The following is a 21,214-nucleotide window of genomic DNA, read 5'->3' as shown; positions in this document are numbered from 1 at the left end:
CCTGAAGCTTTCTGTGTTAGTATATTGTTTTTGAGGTGGTTGGATGATTTAATTTTTTTTTCTTTTTCATTTAATTCGTCTGATGAAGAGCAGTAAAATTACAGTTAACCGTTTCAGTTAGTCAAAAGTAAAAATTAAATTAAAATAAAGTACCATTTTGCAGCACAAGTTTCCTCCAGAAAATAGCTTAGTAATAGTAATAGTAAGAAATAAAAGTGTTAGAGTAAACTAGTACTCTAGAGTAAACAGTAGCGTCATCGGAATTGTCCAATCAGCTTCACGAACAGGCCACCGGCCGCGTTGTCTCATTGGCTGAAATGTGAGAAAGTCTCCGCCCCTTTTTCCACTTCTGTCCAATCACAGCAGTCGCCTAGACCGGAAGTTTTGACCGAATCGTACGCGGGAAATTATTTCCACTTCTCATCTGGACGACGGAGGTAAAACATTTAACTCCCGCTTTATTACGCATTTAATAATAACCATAAGATAGGTATTAGTCACGAAAATACAGGTTATGTATATAAAACTATTCCAAAGCCCTGGTTTTAGCGAATATCTGTTCTGCTACGAGTATTCCCACAAACAATGCCAAACTAGTTAGCCTCCAGTAGCATCCAATAACCTTTTAAACAAACTGTTTCTACCGTAAACAGTCGGAGTTATTACCGTTTGAATACTTTATGAAGTGTTTTTATCTCCTAAGGTGTTTTAAAGGCGGGTAAAATGAAGGTGGAGACGTGTGAAATTGCGTGGCACAACAAGGAGCCGGTGTACAGTCTGGACTTTCAGCACAGCCCGGAGGCTCGATTTCACCGGCTGGCCACGGCTGGAGTGGACACCACAGTCAGGGTGAGTGAGTGGACACTACAGCAGAGGTGTCAAAAGTATTCACATTCATTACTCAGGTAGAAGTATAGATACTAGAGTTTAAAAATACTCCTGTAGAAGTTGAAGTATCAACTCCAGTTTTTTACTCAAGTAAAAGTATAAAAGTACTGATTTCAAAAATACTTAAAGTATAAAAGTAAAAGTAATGTAAGGGGGAAAAAGCCATTAAGGACAAAAGCCATTGAAAATGAATGCATCTTAGTATAATGCAAATATATTAAAGAACCATATATGTGTACTATTGAGCATTACCATGTGTTTCAGAGAGCAGGAGATATGATGACTAGTTTCCTATAAGTATTGTAATGGTGCAAAAAGTCAAACTTCAGAGGCATGTTATAATTTATCCTAACCTTTATTGGAATGTACTTCCAAGTTTAGTTGCAGGAATCTGAGGGAACGGATGTAAGAACAAAACTGGACAAGAACATCTGAAACAACCACAACCAAATTCACTCTATCCGGATGGAGCAATTTAACTGGATAGTTTTTTTTTAAAGGCCGAAATGAAATAGAGTAACAAGGCTGTTTTTAAAATGTAAGGAGTAAAAAGTCGTCTGAAAAATAATGACTCCAGTGAAATATAGATAACCAAAATGTCTACTTAAGTAAGGTAACAAAGTATTTGTACTTCGTTACTTGACACCTCTGCCCCTTCCAGCTACTGGTTCACGTAGATCACAGTCAGGGTGAGTGGTGTATGAAGTGATCAATACAACAGCAAAAAAAAGTGCAATGTGCAGTACAAGGATTAGTATAGCAGCAAGACATGACATCAGCAGTCCAAATTAAAAAAGTCTGGTTGCTGAAGGAACTTTTTTTTTTTTTATTTATTTAACCTTTATTTAACCAGGTAGTAGCCCATTGAGATCAAGGATTGCTTTCACAAGGGTGACCTGGACAAGAAGGCAGCAGCGAACGTCAAAACAAATAAAATCACAAGGTTAAAAGACAGAATACAAAACAATAACAGAGGAACAAAGTAAATAAAATGATAAAACCACGTCTTATAAAGTGCAGATGCATAGGAGGTCACAGCCAGTTAACAGTAGGTAATCACATCAATCATATAAAGTGCAGATGTTGAGGAAGACATAACTACCATCAGGTACAGAGACGCTGTCCAATGCTTTCACACTCTAGGTCCTTCAGGATCGAACCAAAGCCATTGAAGGATATCAGGTCCGTCAGTTTAAAGTCTTTCTGAAAGGTGTTCCAAGCAAAGGGGGCAGCGAATTTAAAAGCTCTTTTTCCCAGCTCAGTGTGAACACGCGGAACAATGAAGTGCAAAGCATCATGTGAGCGCAGGCCATATCCAGGTTGAACGTCACACCTACTCCCCTCCTGACATAAATTGTAATAGTTAAGGGTGAAACCTGAGGATAGACTTAAATAAATAATGTAATTAAGTGAGCTAAAAGTGAAGAAAAAAAATCTGATAATTCCCCCCCGATTATTCAGAAATTGGATCAGTACATGTCCTGTTATGGACCTCCACAAAATACATGTTGTCTTGACAGATATGCTGCCGATGATAACAGTCTTAATCGTCCATTGACGTAGTTTAGAAAAAAGCATTTTGTCAAATAAAAATAAAAATGGAATTCTGAATCATTTTGTCAAACTTTTGATCAAATGGCCGGAAAAATGACGGAAAATGCAGCTTGTGTGGAACTGTTTGCAACCAAACTGGTTTACAACATGTATTTAAAGCCTCTTTCCTTCCCCGTGTTGCAGCTGTGGCGGGTGGACTTGGGTCCAAACGGGAAGGCGGTGGTGGAGTTTCTGTCGAACTTGGCCAGGCACACCAAAGCTGTCAACGTGGTTCGCTTCAGTCCCAACGGAGACCTGCTTGCTTCAGGCGGAGACGGTACGGAATAAACATTGGCCTCATTTACTCCAAGGAGGACGGGTATTTTAAAATACTTCTTTGTTTCATGTATTTATTTGTTTCCCTTTTAGATGCAGCGATTCTGCTGTGGAAGCTCAATGACTGTAAGGAGCCCGAGCAGCCCCTCGCGTACCAGGAGGAAGAAGACGCCCAGCTCAACAAGGAGAGCTGGTCCGTAGTCAAGACTCTGAGGTACACACACAAGAACCGAGAGTTAATACGTCTTCAACACGTGTTATACGTCTACATTTGAACTCTTTATGGAGAGGACAAAATCTGATGATACTCTTAGTGTCAAATCCTCTGGATATAGAGAATACAGTCTTAACATTTAGTGTAGACTCTCTGAAGTGGCTGCATGTGAAAATAAATAAATCTGCAGCATTTGGTCTGAACGTGTAGATTTTAAAGCAAGCGTCCTTGTAAAATCTCTGCAAGATCAGCAAGTAAAATAACGTACGAAAATGTAGCCGCTGATTTTCTTTTCCTTTTTTCCAGCTGTGCTGCTCCGCGTTTTTTCTCTTCCTAATTTTTTTCTCTTCCACTTGTTTATATTGGGAATACAATCACATGGATGAGCTATCAATATCCACACAAAAGCAGCTGTCAGGGAGCATCGCCTAGCACAAAGAACGCAGGGATAAAACGCTTTACTTTGAGCATCCATTTGTCTTGTGCATCTTAAATGTTTCGGCGTTTGACAGCTGCCAGTTGTTTGTGTCGTTGCGTGGACCATAATTTAACTCCTTAAGCTGATTTCATTTAAACTCAAAGACGTGACTTTACTCCAAAACCTTCACAAGTATTTGTGGTCGAGCAAAAATGAAATTTTCTTCCATCTGTTTTGCTTTCAGAGGACACATAGAGGATGTGTACGATATCTCCTGGTCGAGAGATGGAAATTTCATGGTGTCCGGATCTGTTGACAACACCTCCATCATGTGGGACGTCATCAAAGGTTTGTTAGCAAACGGTAAACGTTTTCCCACCATCCAGCCAGGCGGTGCCGGGGCTCAGACCCTGGCTTTAAATCTTCCCTGAGGGGCTGAGGGCTTTGTTTTTTCCTGCGTCTCCAACCTGAACATGATGTTGCATCGCAGTGGAAATGTTGCACTGCCTGAAGTGGTTTACAAAGAAAGAACGGGTCTCTTATGAAGTGACTTAAAACAACCAACGCTGAATTCCTTCCAGCTTCGTTCAGCTGTGTTTGGTTGTTCAGCAAAGTGAGGACAGAGATTGTGGACTGGGACGGCTTCAGTTGGCGCTGCTGGGAGTGACGATGTAAAACTTGGGTCTCAGTAAACTCGAGCTTGACTCGATAGTGGGAAAACCGGGTTAAATGTCTGATAAAGTGGTGAAGTTTTTTTTCCATTTGATGAAGTTTTGATTTGATGTTCAGGACAGAAGTTGTGCATCTTGAACGACCATAAGAGCTACGTGCAGGGCGTCACCTGGGACCCCCAGGGCCAGTATGTCGCCACGCTCAGCTGCGACAGGTAGGAAAACGGATTTACCGAACTCGTCTCATTGAAGGAATCACTGATAAATTCATGATGCTGAAGATCTTGTGTTATTTTTATTTCCTCCACCCCTTCAGGTTTTTGCGCGTGTACAACACTCACACAAAGAAGAAGGCTTGCTTTATCAGTAAGATGAGCTCGGGGCCCATTGGAGAGGGAGAGGTTAGTAAAGGTTTAGTTTCTGATTATAATTTTTTGGGGAGATGCAATTAAGCATCTTTATTTGATTTTTGTCTATTGAGTTTTTTAGTAAAATTTGCTTAAACTTTGTAACTTTGCAGGTCAAGCAGCACCGAATGTTCCACGACGACAGTATGAGGTCTTTCTTTCGCCGGCTGACGTTTACACCAGACGGGTCGTTCCTGCTCACCCCAGGTACACACGCTACATGCGAGGAAAAGAATTAATATTTAAACTGCTCAGATTTATTAAATGTATTCATACCGAGCGGGTTTTCTCTTCTGTTGTCACTTCTTACAGCGGGATGTGTGGAGGTTGGAGAAAACATCATAAACACCACATATATCTTTTCAAGGAAAAGTCTGAAGAGGTGAAGTTTATTGTGTGTGTTTATAAATGATCAAGCCTCTTCCAAATGCTTGTACCATGTCAAGAAAGTTTATTTAAAGCTGTCTGTTCAGCCAATGTCCAGACGTTATCACTTCCTCATCCGTAACCGTCATGTTACCAATCTTAGTGAAGCCATCAGCGGTTTGTACTTCCCCAGCATCGGCTAAATGCAGCAATAATTTTTGCTTTCACCATCAAATCCACACGTAAAGCTGTAAACATCTGCTGGCAGCTCTGTGGATAGATCAGCTGAAACCGATGAGTCGTGATCTAATGTTTCATGCATTGTTTTTAGAATCTGTGGTTTTAACTGATATTTAAAGAATATAACAACAATTATCAATCTTTTCTGCATTACACCTTTAATGTTAAGTCCAACCTGTCTTTCCCTGTAATTTCTCTTTTCACTAAAAAGTGTACCCTGTTTTTGAGTTAAAACTGAATGTTATTCGATTGACAACAAGACAGCAGAAGGGTTCAAATGTAGTTTATCATGTATATGCTATACTACATAGACAACATACTGCTTGTTTGTACATCTTTAATTCATTTGAATGTTAAGCGCTGTGGTCATGTGCTATTTAAATAAATCTAACATTTTTTTTTTCCTAGGCCTATTGCTCACTTGCCATGTCCATCAAAAGCCACGCTGGCCGTGCGCTGCTGCCCGGTTTACTTTGAACTCAGAACCAAAAAGGGAGAAGGCAAGAGCAAACAAAATCATTTATAAATAGGACAGAATTCATCCTCTAAGATTTCGTTGTGGTTTTAATGTTCATCTTCTTGGTGCCTCTCCTCTACAGATGGCTCGGTCGAGGCTCTTCCCAACATATTCCAGCTGCCGTACCGTATGGTTTTTGCGGTGGCCTCCGAGGACTCCATCCTCCTGTACGATACGCAGCAGAGCCTCCCGTTCGGCCTGGTGTCCAACATCCACTACCACACGCTCAGCGACCTCACGTGGTAAATAGGGATGGGCGGCATGGACTAAAAAATCTATCACGATAATTTCTGGCATTTATCCCGATAACGATAAAAATGACGATAAACAAAATACCAATTCAGCTCCACCTTTGTAACTATAAATCTATCACCACATTCAGTCTTTGGAGCCCCCAAAACACTGCTCTAAAAGATACTAAATGCTACTAAACTACAAAAATTAAATTGAATTAATAAAAACCAATTCAATTAGTACTGCAATACTGTAATGACTCAAATTAACAACAAGTTTGAAATGTAAGAAGAGATTCAACATTTATTCAAACTGTATAGCTTAAACAGTGGGATAACAGTGCAAACAGCAAAAGAACCATTGTACTTCAAGTTTTCTTAGCTTATAAAATCTTTTTCGTAATAGTCAAACGTAATATCAAAATGTAACAACCATTTCCTTCTGTTTTTGCAGACTGCACATAATAGATGATGTTTGCTCCTCGTCTCTCTTTATAATTCCAAACCAGTTCCAGATAACGGAGCTGGAGCCTCGTTTAACAACAAGCTCCTCGCTCTCAGATCCGCCTTCTGCCATGTTTGTTACACAAAAACGTCATCAACGGGAATTTATCATTTTTTACCGGAGATGACAAATTCTTACCGTGGGGAATTTTTTTGACGGTATATCATGAACGGTAACCTAGTGGTAAACAACGGCGTTCCCCGACTCTGAAACTGCTCCTGGATCTGCTGGTAGAGGGGTGGGGGTCAGGATGGGTCTTCGTCTGGTCCCGACCTGGTGCAGGAAACTCACTGGTGTCAGTGTTGCTCGGGAAATGATTATGATTAACGCCTTTGGCATTAGTCTATTTTAATTATGTATCATAACCATTTGAGGCCTTCATCAGAAGGAAGAGCATGTTTAGTTTGCACCCAAATAAAGGAGAGAATAGTTCCCAGATTGAAGATTTCAGGAATTTAGCTTCAAGTCAACACATCCTGCACTGAAATCTGATTTGGAAGTTCTGAAGGAAACTCAGTCGAGTGCTTTGAAGTGGAAAGTGGGATCCTGAAATGATTAATTTTCTTTACCCTCCCTACATGAATGCATGCACATTTATGCACAGACTGAGGCAAATGCATGATTGCCTCCAGATCTTTCTTTAAAAAGAGGAAGAGAAATGACGTCTGTTCTTGACATGAATGTTGAGGACCAAAGACGAGGACGGGCGCATCAAAGACAGATGTAGCTTTTTGTTGCAAAATGCAGGAGTTGCAGTTAAGAAATGTGCATTAATTATGGAGTTGGAAACCTTCTCCATCTCAGCTCCATCTCAGGTGGAGGAATGTGTGTCGTTGGCCTTTTTTAATATTTTTTTAATATTTGTGGTAAAATAACACTACTACTACTGTCATTATTACTACTACTACTACTACTGTCATTACTACTACTATTACTGCAACTACTGCTACTATTACTGCAACTACTGCTACTACTACTACTATTAATACTATTATTACTGCTACTGCTACTACTACTGTCATTTAGCAGACACTTTTATCCAAAGTGACTTGCATCTGAGAGAACAACACAAGCAAGAAATCACTATGAATCTTAGTACAATAAATCAGTTTTCAAGCCGGTGTCTCAATATTTTGTCCTGCTCAGGTCTGGAGACGGTTCCTTCCTGGCTGTGTCGTCCACGGACGGCTACTGCTCCTTCCTGTCCTTCTCCCCCGGCGAGCTGGGGACGCCGCTGAAGGAGCCGCCCCCCGTGGAGGTCTTTGTTCCAAACAGCGGCGTAGAGAAAAAGGGCAAGAAGTCCTCCGCGGCCAGGAACTCGTCCCCCGGGTCCCAGGCGTCCAACGCAGCCCCGGGTGCCACGCCCCAGTCCAACCAGGGCAAAGACGCGCCGACCCCGCCGGAGGACAAGAAGAGTACCCCTAAGGTGAAAGCCAACCCGCAGCCCCGTAGGATCACTCTGAACACCCTGGAGGGCTGGGGGAAACCCTCTACCCCTAAAGCCTCGGCCTCCCCGGGGGCTGGAAGTGCACCGTCCACTCCCCAACCTCATGCAGCCCCCGCCACCCCCGGCAGCTCCTCCAAAACCCAGCCACGCATCACTCCCCTCACCCCCTCCACACCGAAGGTCTCCAACGCTGCTAAAACGCCTGGAAACACCACCCCGAAAGGACCCACCCCGAAAGGACCCACCCCAAGGTACGTAGAACGTAGAACACTTTTTCTTTCTTTTCTTTGAAGCACGAAGGTGCATTTTAATGATTTTTGTTAAACGTAGTACTATGGGTCCATGTACTTCGCAGCCATCGGTTTTTTGTTTTGAAATGACAAAATAAAAATACAGATATAATCCGTTTCCCATCTTTTTTTTTGCTAATAAAAAACGGAAAACGGATCGTTATCCATCATCCGTTATCCGATTTAATTGACGTGTTTGAAAATCGATATTGGGAATTAAAACAGGTCCGTGTATCTTTTGGTCATTGGATTTTTCCATCATGAGTGGAAATCAAAAAACAAAAAACGATTGGTTTATTTGATTTTCCTTTTAAAACAAAAAACACATATTGAATTACACTGCATTTTTTCTTTTTCTGTGTTAATATGATTTAACAAAGATTCAAAATACGCTTTTATTTTTCTTTTCTATTTCATATAAGAAAAATGAAATTACTAGTCAACAGGAACGAAAAAACGAACCAAAAACAACCGTTTATTCATATTCAGTGCAGTGTTTGGCGGTGTGCTTGTGAGAACTGGGGTCCCTGGAGGTCCTGGAGAGCCAATGTCCCCGTAGCGCGAGGTGTCCCCGGCGAGCTGCAGTGTTTGGCGGGCTGTCTGTGAGTGTCCTGGGGCTGGAGGTCCTGGAGAGCACAAGTCCCCGTACCGGGAGCTGTCCCCGGTCCTGGCCGGGATCAGTGCAGTGTTTGGCGGGTGTGCTTGTGAGAACTGGGGTCCCTGGAGGTCCAGGAGGCAAAGGGAAAGCCCAAGTAGCCTACCCCCCGTACCGGGACGTGGTCCCGGTCTTGGCCGGGTGCAGTGCAGCGTTTGGCGGGCTGGGTGTGAGTGTCTGGGGTCTCTGGGTGCCTGGGTCGGGTCCCGGGACTCGTGGGTCCCTGGGTCGGGTCCCGGGACTCGTGGGTCCCTGGGTCCGGTCCCGGGACTCCTGGGTCCCTGGGTCCTGGTCCCGGGACTCCTGGGTCGGGTCCCGGGACTCGTGGGTCCCTGGGTCCTGGCCACTTTCGCCCGATTTTCAGACACTTTGGCCGGCTTTCGGCTTCCTTCGAGCCCGCCTCTGCGGCGCTGCTCCCCCCGACCACCGGGGGGCTGGCAGCGCCTCCCTCTCGGTAGCGAGACCGAGTCGACCCGTCCGCCCCAGATGTCCCCCCACGGAGCCCCGCCGCCGCCGGGCAGGCCGACCTCCGACGTCGGCTGCCGCTCTGGCGGTGGTGTTAGTCCTCCGGGAAAAACAATGTTTCTGAAACCCTACCACGCCGCAGACGGCTGAACCGGGCCCTGGATTGCCGGTCACCCCCAGCCCGAGCGGACCCACCCGCCCGCCCAGAAAACGGTGCGTCGAGGCGGGGCGAGGTTCCGGCCGCTCCCGAGGTCTCCCCGCACGGGGCTGCCGAGACCCGAGTCCCGTTGCTGGTGGATCGGAGGTCGGCCTGCCCGGCGGCGGCGGAGCTCCGTGGGGGGACACCTGGGGCGGACGGGTCGACTCGGTCTCGCTACCGGGAGGCGCTGCGAACCCCCCGGTGGTCAGGGGGAGCAGCGCCGCAGAGGCGGGCCCGAAGGAAGCCGAAAGCCGGCCAAAGTGTCTGAAAATCGGGCGAAAGTGGCCAGGACCCAGGGACCCACGAGTCCCGGGACCCGACCCAGGGACCCACGAGTCCCGGGACCAGGACCCAGGCACCCAGAGACCCCAGACACTCACACCCAGCCCGCCAAACGCTGCACTGCACCCGGCCAAGACCGGGACCACGTCCCGGTACGGGGGGTAGGCTACTTGGGCTTTCCCTTTGCCTCCTGGACCTCCAGGGACCGCAGTTCTCACAAGCACACCGGCCAAACACTGCACTGATCCCGGTCAGGACCGGGGACAGCTCCCGGTATGGGGACTTGTGCTCTCCAGGACCTCCAGGGACCCCAGGACACTCACAGACAGCCCGCCAAACACTGCAGCACGCCGGGGACACCTCGCGCTACGGGGACATTGGCTATCCAGGACCTCCAGGGACCCCAGTTCTCACAAGCACACCCGCCAAACACTGCACTGAATATGAATAAACGGTTGTTTTTGGTTCGTTTTTTCGTTCCTGTTGACTAATAATTTCATTTTTCTTATATGAAATAGAAAACGAAAATAAAAGCGTATTTTGAATCTTTGTTAAATCATATTAACACAGAAAAAGAAAAAATGCAGTGTAATTCAATATGTGTTTTTTGTTTTAAAAGGAAAATCAAATAAACCAATCGTTTTTTGTTTTTTGATTCCCACTCATGATGGAAAAATCCAATGACCAAAAGATACACGGACCAAAACAGGTCCGTGTATCTTTTGGTCATTGGATTTTTCCATCATGAGTGGGAATCAAAAAACAAAAAACGATTGGTTTATTTGATTTTCCTTTTAAAACAAAAAACAAATATTGAATTACACTGCATTTTTTCTTTTTCTGTGTTAATATGATTTAACAAAGATTCAAAATACGCTTTTATTTTCGTTTTCTATTTCATATAAGAAAAATGAAATTACTAGTCAACAGGAACGAAAAAACGAACCAAAAACAACCGTTTATTCATATTCAGTGCAGTGTTTGGCGGGTGTCCCCGTAGCGCGAGGTGTCCCCGGCGAGCTGCAGTGTTTGGCGGGCTGTCTGTGAGTGTCCTGGGGTCCCTGGAGGTCCTGGAGAGCACAAGTCCCCGTACCGGGAGCTGTCCCCGGTCCTGGCCGGGATCAGTGCAGTGTTTGGCCGGTGTGCTTGTGAGAACTGGGGTCCCTGGAGGTCCAGGAGGCAAAGGGAAAGCCCAAGTAGCCTACCCCCCGTACCGGGACGTGGTCCCGGTCTTGGCCGGGTGCAGTGCAGCGTTTGGCGGGATGGGTGTGAGTGTCAGGTGTCTCTGGGTGCCTGGGTCCTGGTCCCGGGACTCGTGGGTCCCTGGGTCGGGTCCCGGGACTCGTGGGTCCCTGGGTCGGGTCCCGGGACTCGTGGGTCCCTGGGTCCTGGCCACTTTCGCCCGATTTTCAGACACTTTGGCCGGCTTTCGGCTTCCTTCGGGCCCGCCTCTGCGGCGCTGCTCCCCCCCGACCGCCGGGGGGTTTGCAGCGCCTCCCTCTCGGTAGCGAGACCGAGTCGACCCGTCCGCCCCAGGTGTCGGAGCCCCGCCGCCGCCGGGCAGGCCGACCTCCGATCCACCAGCAACGGGACTCGGGTCTCGGCAGCCCCGTGCGGGGAGACCTCGGGAGCGGCCGGAACCTCGCCCCGCCTCGACGCACCGTTTTCTGGGCGGGCGGGTGGGTCCGCTCGGGCTGGGGGTGACCGGCAATCCAGGGCCCGGTTCAGCCGTCTGCGGCGTGGTAGGGTTTGAGAAACATTGTTTTTCCCGGAGGACTAACACCACCGCCAGAGCGGCAGCCGACGTCGGTGGTCGGCCTGCCCGGCGCCGGCGGGGCTCCGTGGGGGGACACCTGGGGCGGACGGGTCGACTCGGTCTCGCTACCGAGAGGGAGGCGCTGCAAACCCCCCGGCGGTCGGGGGGAGCAGCGCCGCAGAGGCGGGCCCGAAGGAAGCCGAAAGCCGGCCAAAGTGTCTGAAAATCGGGCGAAAGTGGCCAGGACCCAGGGACCCACGAGTCCCGGGACCCGACCCAGGGACCCACGAGTCCCGGGACCCGACCCAGGGACCCACGAGTCCCGGGACCCGACCCAGGGACCCACGAGTCCCGGGACCAGGACCCAGGCACCCAGAGACCCCAGACACTCACACCCAGCCCGCCAAACGCTGCACTGCACCCGGCCAAGACCGGGACCACGTCCCGGTACGGGGGGTAGGCTACTTGGGCTTTCACTTTACCTCCAGGACCTCCAGGGACCCCAGTTCTCACAAGCACACCCGCCAAACACTGCACTGAATATGAATAAACGGTTGTTTTTGGTTCGTTTTTTCGTTCCTGTTGACTAGTAATTTCATTTTTCTTATATGAAATAGAAAACGAAAATAAAAGCGTATTTTGAATCTTTGTTAAATCATATTAACACAGAAAAAGAAAAAATGCAGTGTAATTCAATATTTGTTTTTTGTTTTAAAAGGAAAATCAAATAAACCAATCGTTTTTTGTTTTTTGATTCCCACTCATGATGGAAAAATCCAATGACCAAAAGATACACGGACCAAAACAGCGGAAAGTGGAAAACTCTTTTCTCTATTTCCTATTCCTTTCCAGGGGGGGGCAGTATGTTAGAGTTCAGTACATGTTATTGATTGGACGCTGCTTTTTTTTGGACGCTGCAGCTGAACAGACTGTCACAACATCACTGCAGTTACATGATGGAGTGAAGACAGATTACAGATTAAACTCATGTTTCACTCCCAGGTTTCGTATTTGATTTATTTTCAGTTTCAACATTAAAAAAATCTAAAACTGTTAATTTTCAATCTGATCAACAAAAGAACCAGAAACAACTTTCTTCATTTATTACTGCGCATGTGCAATCCCCCCATTTGTCCAATCCTTGTTTTCAGTATCCTTGGAAACGAATAGGAAATAGAGAAAAGAGTTTTCCACTCGCTGTTTTTTAATTCCCAATTTCGATTTTCAAACACATCAATGAAATCGGATAACGGATAATGGATAACGATCCGTTTTCCGTTTTTTATTATCAAAACAAAAGATGGGGAACGGATTATTTTGGTTTATTTCTCTATTTTTATTTTGTCATTTGAAAACAAAAAAACGGATGGCCGCGAAATACACGGACCGATATGGGTCCGTGTATCTTTTGGTCATTGGATTTTTCCATCATGAGTGGGAATCAAAAAACAAAAAACGATTGGTTTATTTGATTTTCCTTTTAAAACAAAAAACAAATATTGAATTACACTGCATTTTTTTCTTTTTCTGTGTTAATATGACTTAACAAAGATTCAAAATACGCTTTTATTTTCGTTTTCTATTTCATATAAGAAAAATGAAATTACTACTCAACAGGAACGAAAAAACGAACCAAAAACAACCGTTTATTCATATTCGTGCACCGGAAGCTGGCATTTACAACCGAGTGAACTTAGTTCTGGATATTTGACAGGCATTCCGTGACAATTCTCTCCAGGGGAAGTTTGATTTTAATATTTAATTGGTCGGGTTTACGTGACTCGGAAATGGCTCTGTACGCGGCAGTTCGGGTAACCATGGTTACCATGGCGGCGCTGAAACAACAGATTAAGGATTATTTTTTAAAGATTGATTAAGGACTTGTTCCACAGCAGTTTGACGCACAATGACATTTCCTGCACGTTGCAGCAGATGTGTCTCCTGCAATGCTCAGAAATGAGCGTCAGAAGATTCTGTGCTCGACATGATCTGAGGAGAAAAACGCGCAGAGCTGGAGAGCGCTTTGATTCATCATGGCCGAATGACCGGCAATCTGTGTTCACTGGGGGTGCATGCTGGAGAAGGTCGGGTTGGAAGAATTAATTTAGTCCCACGCGTGAGGTATCCACGTGATTACCATTATATGTATAAATTGCACTGCAGCACAAACTTTACCTGACGCCGGAATTCATGGCATGGCTGATGGAGCTCTCTTAGGTTCTTCCAACCCGACCTTCTCCAGCATGCACCCCCAGTGAACACAGAGAGCCGGTATTGCGGCTTTCCTGTAGCCTACTTTTAAGAGCCGCTTGAGAGTTTATTATAAGGTCCTGTATATTTGCATGACGCGCTGCTGAGAGAGAAGCACGCTGAGTCCGAGAGAAGTTTTATGGCGTTTAATGACAAAACTCAGCCACAACGGCCTTCCGACATGCTTAATGGGTTTTAAACGTGTACACTGCAAACGTGATCGGGGTGATCAGTGATCAGTACAAAGCGGTCAACAAAAATTAGGCTACGGCTCCCTAACAGCCTGTAACTGCATGCGAGCGTCCGACTGTCGCGTCACACTGCGTGGCATCGGACCCGCTCTGTCCTGAAACACTGAACGCGTCATCGGCCCCACGTTCTACCACGTTCTTTTGATTGACAGCTGAGATCCGCCTTTTAAAAGGCTGATTTATGGTTCCGCGTTACACCAACGCAGACCTTACGGCGTAGGTTTTACGCTTGGTTCCGATTTTACGCGGAACCATAAATCAGCCTTTATTCCCCCGCCCGTGCGCTCCTGAAAGAAACTCCTAAAATTAGGCTACTCCTGAAAGAGTAAAGGGACAAGTAAAAGATGGTGATTACTTGTAATCTCCCTACGTTTGTACTTTCTAAACAGAAAACAAGCTTATTATTCGGTGGAATAAGTGGGGAAAAAACCGAACGGTGACGCAATCAAACAGGGAACAGCGTGGAGTGACCGGCGTGTGACAAACATGTCAGCATGTCAGATCATTACTGGGATGTGGGGAAAAAGCAGAGGACACGAGAAATCCGGCAGGATCCGGCACAAATTAAGCCTTAATAAGATTAAGATAATGTTCTTATTATATCTTATTATTTTATCAGAACCTTCCAGCTCCTTGGCGATCTCCCTCCAGCAGCTGCCACTTTATTGAGGTTCTTGTATTGAAATGACTGTTTCCTACAGCGCTTTCAACTTTTTTTTCAACTTTCAACCGGCTTTCAAAGCGACCGACGGGAAGAAAATAGAAGCAGGGCGTGCGACAAAAGTCCAGCTCAAAACGACGCTGCGTCGCTCGCAACCAGTGTAGACAGTGCAATAAAAAATAAAGCAATGGAACTGTTTTTGACGCTGACTCTCGCTCACGTCGCATGCAGTGTGTATATTTACAATATACTGTGGACATCTGAATAAAAACCTCATAAATAGATTGAATCAAAGCGCTCTCCAGCTCTGCGTCTTTTTCTCCTCAGATCATGCCGAGCACAGAATCTTCTGACGCTCATTTCTGAGCATTGCAGGAGACACATCTGCTGCAACGTGCAGGCAATGTCATTGTGCGTCAAACCGCTGTGGAACAAGTCCTTAATCAATCTTTAAAAAATAATCCTTAATCCGTTGTTTCAGCGCCGCCATGGTAACCATGGTTACCCGAACTGCCGCGTACAGAGCCATTTCCGAGTCACGTAAACCCGACCAATTAAATATTAAAATCAAACTTTCCCTGGAGAGAATTGTCACGGAATGCCTGTCAAATATCCAGAACTAAGTTCACTCGGTTGTAAATGCCAGCTTCCGGTGCACGAATATGAATAAACGGTTGTTTTTGGTTCGTTTTTTCGTTCCTGTTGACTAGTAATTTCATTTTTCTTATATGAAATAGAAAACGAAAATAAAAGCGTATTTTGAATCTTTGTTAAATCATATTAACACAGAAAAAGAAAAAATGCAGTGTAATTCAATATTTGTTTTTTGTTTTAAAAGGAAAATCAAATAAACCAATGGTTTTTTGTTTTTTGATTCCCACTCATGATGGAAAAATCCAATGACCAAAAGATACACGGACCGATATGATTCCTTAGATGTTTTGTTCATGAGTCCCTGTTTTTCCCAGTTTAATATTTTGCAAAGTTGTTTAAATGTTTTATGAAAAAATGTTATACAATGTTTATATCTAATCAAAAGAGGTCTTTATGAAGTGCTTTAATAAGAATAAACAGAACTAAAAAGCATCTGATTAAATCTGCGAAGGAACTGTTAAAGAAGAGAGAACTGGGTCGAGGGCGCTTCGATGAAATAATCCCTCTGAAAACAAATAGTTTTTCAGATAAAATTCAAAACACTCAGCAGAGTTTTCTGATCTGACCCCTGAGGGAGTCGCTAGCGGCATAAACGCTGGGCGTAGCAGCGATGTGTGGATACAGATTATGTCACTATTCCTGGAAAAACACACGTTTAAAAACACTTTTAACAGGAAGTTAGTTCTGTGAAACCAGGAATCGTGAATGTGTCAATAATGAAACTAGATTTTATTTCTGTTGCACCAGAGCGTATTAAATGTTTTTTACCTTGGTGAGAGGTGGTGGTGTAAAGAGTCTGGATCAGTTTCTGTCCTCCAGGGCTGCTGTCTGGTTTTAGATGCTTTAACACACCTGACTCACATGGATAGTTCAACTAACATCAGAGGACTTTCGGGGACCAGAACTGGGCAACACTTTATAATGCAGGATCACATTTATTTGATTTACCAATAAATCTTTGAGATCTGCATTATCCAGAACTGCACTGACCTGCGCTGCAGCCACCTTCCTCTCCGCCCACAGAGATTAAAGCGTCTAATCTGATCTTCTCAAAACATGCAAAGAATAACAAAGAACTGTGATTCTGAACATGTGGAATGTGCCTTTACAACTTAAACTTCTTTTAAATGCAGGATAAAACTAGTTTTACCATGATTGTGATGTTTTATGGGGATACAGATTCATCGGACCCCCCACTGACTATAAAATAATAATCACTGTCATAAACAATGGCTTAACATGCTTTTGTTGTTTTCTGTTACTTGTGGTGATTAAATGGTTTATATTATTATCATGGGATCTTTGTTTACCCAGGAGTAGCATGCTTTATTATAACTAAATATATCTTTTCTTCTGTAATCTAAGCCTCTTTATTTGTGCTTTCTCTCTGCACCTACAGGAGGGTGTCTTTGACTCCCATCGCGTCGCGATCTGCAGCCGGCGGTTCGCTCTTCAGCTCTCCTTCAGAGAAGGCCAAACAAGGTCAGTGACGACAGCGACTTTTACGATTTGAAAATCACCTGCGGTGCTTTCACATCGCTTCATGATGTCATGAATGTCATGGGGACAGATGTGGACCGATGCACATGTTCCTTCCTAGTCATAGTCTGTGTATAATTTGCAGAACCTCTGCTGGAGTTGTTTGTTATGCTCGCTTATTAAAGTAAACATGCAGGTTTTCTCCACTGAAACTGAATAAGGGCACAAGTGTTTAGACATAATAGCTAGGGGTGTAACAATATGTCGTGCCACGAAATTTCGCGATACAAAAACGTCACGATACGTGTCGTGGAGGTGACAAAGTGTATCGTGATATTGGGTTATTAATATTGTGTTTACTAGTAACGCGCATCCGACCGCACGTGGCGACCGCGCCTCGACCCGCAGACCAAAATCTTACTCCGCTCAGAAGAAACTAGTACCGTTTTCCGGTCCCGTTTTGAGCTCTGAACCTTTACTTATGTAAGGCTGGTGTAGAGTTAAGCCTTACCTTATTAATTTAAACCTTTTCGCGTTGTGAGTAGGATAAACACAGGGACAACTTCTGCGAGTTCCAGTGTACTTTAATGTCCCTCAACAGTGTAGGATTTTAGAACATCAACACAGCACCTAGTGCTGTATCACTCCGCCCAATCTAAAACAGACTACTCACTACAGATAAACTGACTAGTGTCATTATAGTCCCTGATTTACAGAATATAAAGAATATATTTATAAAATAATGAACCCTGAATTACCAAAATAACCTTAACAAAAATAAATCTCCTCTTACACTTATAAGGTGAGCATGAATCAATCTGTTTTATGATGTAAAATTGTATGTATTTATTTACTTTTATTTATTTATTTAATTTTAGTTGTTAAATTTCTGGAAAAGAAAAAAAGTCAGATCATACATGAGAGAAACTATTCAGTTTGTGGCTAAATATTTTTACTCGTATGAAACTGAAGATGCATAATGCAAACCTGACATTACTTTTAGTTCAGTTTGTGGAAAATGGTTGGCCTGGCTTTCTCTTTAAAACTTAAACAGTTATAAAGCATTACAAACTGTAACAATAGGGCAAATGCACAGTATTGTTTTGTATTTTGTGTCTTTCAAATAAAAGACTATTTTTTTCCAGTCATATGTTCCTCATGCAAGGTTGTTAAAAAAATACTGCTATAATATCGTATCGTTATCGTGACCTCAATATCGTGTATCGTATCGTGAGATTAGTGTATCGTTACACCCCTAATAATAGCTTGACCTTTTGCAGCCGGCGTGTTTCGTTATTTGTTGGATAACGGATGAACGTTAAACGAGGGCTTGGCGCCTCGTTCGCGTCTTCCAGTCTGTGCCACTGACGCCTCCTGTTGTTTCCCCAGCGCGCTCCTCTCCGCCCAGCGACCCGGTCTGCCAGCCTCCAGAGTCCAAACGACCCAAAACCAGCGACACCCCGGAGAAGCCCGGCGAGAGCCGGGACCAGCCGTGAAGGAGGCAGGAGACGCGTGGAACATGTTCTGGTGTTGAATTTGACTCTAGTTGCTGCTGCATAGCTCGCATGTAGTCAGTTAGGTATAAATTTAATCCCTTCACTTTTGGGTTTGAGTCCTGTGTATCATACAATAAACTGATAATTATCTCTGTATTATATTGTATTATGGTGACGTTTAAAGTCTTCAGTGTTGTTAAAAAGAAACAAGATGATGAATCCGGCAAAAAATCCGGAGGCAAAAGAAGCACTTCAGGACTTTGTGAGGTGGTTTTTTTTTTTTTTTTGAACATTTAAGTCTGTAGCTAAATGTTTAATGAATGAACCTCAAATGTGTTAAATATCTGACTCACTGCCATCAAATAAAAGGATGTTTCTTTTTTAGCAGTTTGACATGTGGGTTTAATTATTTTAGCTCAAAGATTTGGCTTCTACTAAACATACACCTGCCATAATTTAATTTAATTTAATTTAATTAAACTGTCCATCTGAGCTTTTACTAAACTGATTTTCTTTTTTCTCCTTTAATTGTATCGTGCATAAAAACCTTTTAAATTCAGGTAGATTCCACCCCCAACAGAAAAAAAAACTTTACGAAGAAACATTTCCTAATGTCGTCTCTCTGTTAATGTCTCACTTTGGATGGTTAAACAACCTGAACATCCAACTACGGGAGTAAAGTTCAAAAGGCCGCCGGTTGTGGAGACACTCAACCAAACCTGGACCTGAAATGTCCGTATCGATGCCTCCAATCCAACCTGGTTGTTTGTCCAGAGAAAATCTGTAGCGAGCCTTAGGGACCACTCAGAAGACGAGCTGTTGATTAAAAGGCCTCAGAACTCATTTTGGGTTTCGCCATAATGGAATCTGTCTGCAGATTAAGCAACAAAAAGAAATTCACTGAAAGCACTTTTCAACATCTACTGTTATTTTTGTTGTTTGAGTTAGTAGTCGTGCCAAAATCTAAAGTGGTACTTAATGTATTGAGGGGGTCAAAATATCGGTTCCCTTTGAAGGAATCTGTTTCTAGAAGTGGTACAAAAATAAATCCATGTTTTAAAAAGTTTCATGATGGGATGTACAGATAACTGCTACTGGAGAGCGAAAAGTAGAGCCGAGCAGTAACATACAGACGGAGATCAGAGCTTTGGTTCATGGGTACCTGAGCAGAGCTCAGAGTAGAGCTGCTCCTCCACATCGAGAGGAGCCAGACGAGGAGGCTCGGGCATCTGGTGGGAAGGTCTTCCAGCATTTCCCGCTGGGAGGAAACGCTGAGACCCAGAAAACGCTGGATTCTTAGGATCCCCCCAGATGAGCTGGACGAAGTGGCAAGAGCAAAGACGAGTCTGGGCTTCCCTGCTTAGGCTGCTTCCCCCACCACAGCCCCCCCGGTGACCCGACCTCGGATAACCGGAAGAAGATGGATGGATGGATAATTATAATAAACCTTTTTTATATAGCACCTTTCTTAACAAAGTTCCAAAGTGCTTCCCAAGAACCTCTGTTACAGAAAAGAGCGTTAAGGATAATTAACAGATCTGACTATTATAAACCATCAAATAATCTCTTTATTAAATATAATACTTTAAATTTCCATGATATAGCAGAGCAGAAAACTGTTTTAATTGCCTTTAAAGCCCAGCAGAAACTGCTTCCAAACTACATTCAGGACCTGTTCCAGATAAAAGAAACCCGCTATGACCTGAGGGGGAAACTCATGTTTGAGATGACGACAGCAAGAACCAATATTAAAAAGAGATGTACATCAGTTAAGGCTAGAGAAATTTGGAATAGTTGTTGTAATAACCTAAAAATGTGTAGTTCTATCTTCAAGTTTAAGGAAATGTTTAAAGAAAATACTGTAAATAAATATAAAACACTATGAATATAGAGTAATAATAATAATTAAAATTTATATAGCGCTTTTCACCTGAAGCGACAGATCTCAGAGCGCTTTACAAAGAAGACTAAAAACAAGACTAAGAAACTAAGACAAAACCTAGCTACTAAGTAAGATAAAACGTGGGCAGCAAAAAGATAACAAATTTAAAAAATATGTGAACAAAAGGGGTCAAGGGAAGAGTTCAGGGGAAAGCCTGCTTGTAAAAAAAGTGTTTTAAGGCCCGTTTTAAAGGACTCCACAGAAGGTGCATTCCTGAGGTCGTCAGGTAGGGAGTTCCATAGGCAGAGAAGGAACGGTGTCCCATCGTCACGAGCCGTGGAGAGGGGACATGAAGGAGAGTGGCGTGGCTGGAGCGAAGGGTGCGTGCCGGTTTATGAATAGTGATTAGATCACTTAGGTAGCTGGGGCTTTTTTGATGGATGGCCTTGAAGGTCAGGAGGACCTTGAACTGGATCCTGTAGTGGACCGGGAGCCAGTGGAGTTCGGCCAGAACAGGGGTTATGTGTGCTGACTTTTTGGTACCGGTGAGCAATCTTGCAGCGCTGTTCTGAACCAGTTGGAGGCAGTGGATGGATTTTGCAGGTAGACCGGAGAGAAGTGCATTGCCATAGTCAATCCGTGAAAAGATGAAGGCGTTTACCAGTTTTTTTAAGTCACCTTTGGAGAGGGATGGCTTCAGTCGGGCTATATTTTTAAGGTGGAAGTAGGATATCTTGCAGATGTGTTTTATGTGAGGTTGGAATGATAGGGATGAGTCAAGCTTAACTCCAAGGTTGGTAAGAACAGGGGAGAAGGAGATGGGCTGACCGTCGAGGGAGAGTGCAGCATTGCTAGCATTGGCGAGTTGGTGGGAGGTACCGATCATGATGGCCTCCGTCTTGCTGCTGTTGAGTTGGAGGAAGTTGTTATTCATCCAGGAGCGGATGTCCTCCAGGCAGGTGTTGAGGGAGGAGACTGTTTTAGAGGGATTTGGATGGGTTTTTATATAGACCTGAGTGTCATCAGCGTAACAGTGGAAGTTGATTTTGTGTTGTCTGATGATGTAGCCAAGTGGGAGCAGATATATCAAAAACAGGATGGGGCCCAACACTGACCCCA

The 21,214-nt window shown here is 44.3% G+C and overlaps 1 protein-coding gene across 1 annotated transcript; it reads left to right on the top strand.

The window, feature by feature from the left end:
• The first annotated feature begins 388 nt into the window (after positions 1–388).
• Positions 389–18,584, top strand: chaf1b (chromatin assembly factor 1, subunit B). The gene is made up of 14 exons (XM_061723379.1): positions 389–437; positions 704–849; positions 2,626–2,758; positions 2,851–2,971; positions 3,634–3,737; positions 4,179–4,275; positions 4,377–4,461; positions 4,581–4,674; positions 4,780–4,849; positions 5,482–5,573; positions 5,673–5,832; positions 7,475–8,026; positions 16,638–16,720; positions 18,107–18,584. Exons 2-14 carry the CDS (start codon positions 724–726, stop codon positions 18,211–18,213), a joined length of 1,824 nt encoding a protein of 607 aa, XP_061579363.1. The 5' UTR covers positions 389–437; positions 704–723; the 3' UTR covers positions 18,214–18,584.
• The last annotated feature ends 2,630 nt before the right edge of the window (positions 18,585–21,214 follow it).

Source organism: Cololabis saira, chromosome 6, assembly GCF_033807715.1.
Source record: "Cololabis saira isolate AMF1-May2022 chromosome 6, fColSai1.1, whole genome shotgun sequence".
Classification (NCBI taxonomy): Eukaryota; Metazoa; Chordata; class Actinopteri; order Beloniformes; family Belonidae; genus Cololabis; species Cololabis saira.
This window is presented reverse-complemented; position numbering and strand designations above follow the sequence as displayed.

Coding starts and splice junctions, on each gene's coding strand:
- chaf1b (XM_061723379.1), top strand. CDS start 724: ATGAAGGTGGAGACGTGTGAAATTGCGTGGCACAACAAGGAGCCGGTG. Junction 4,276..4,376: donor GCCACGCTCAGCTGCGACAG/GTAGGAAAACGG, acceptor CCACCCCTTCAG/GTTTTTGCGCGTGTACAACA. Junction 8,027..16,637: donor CCGAAAGGACCCACCCCAAG/GTACGTAGAACG, acceptor CTGCACCTACAG/GAGGGTGTCTTTGACTCCCA.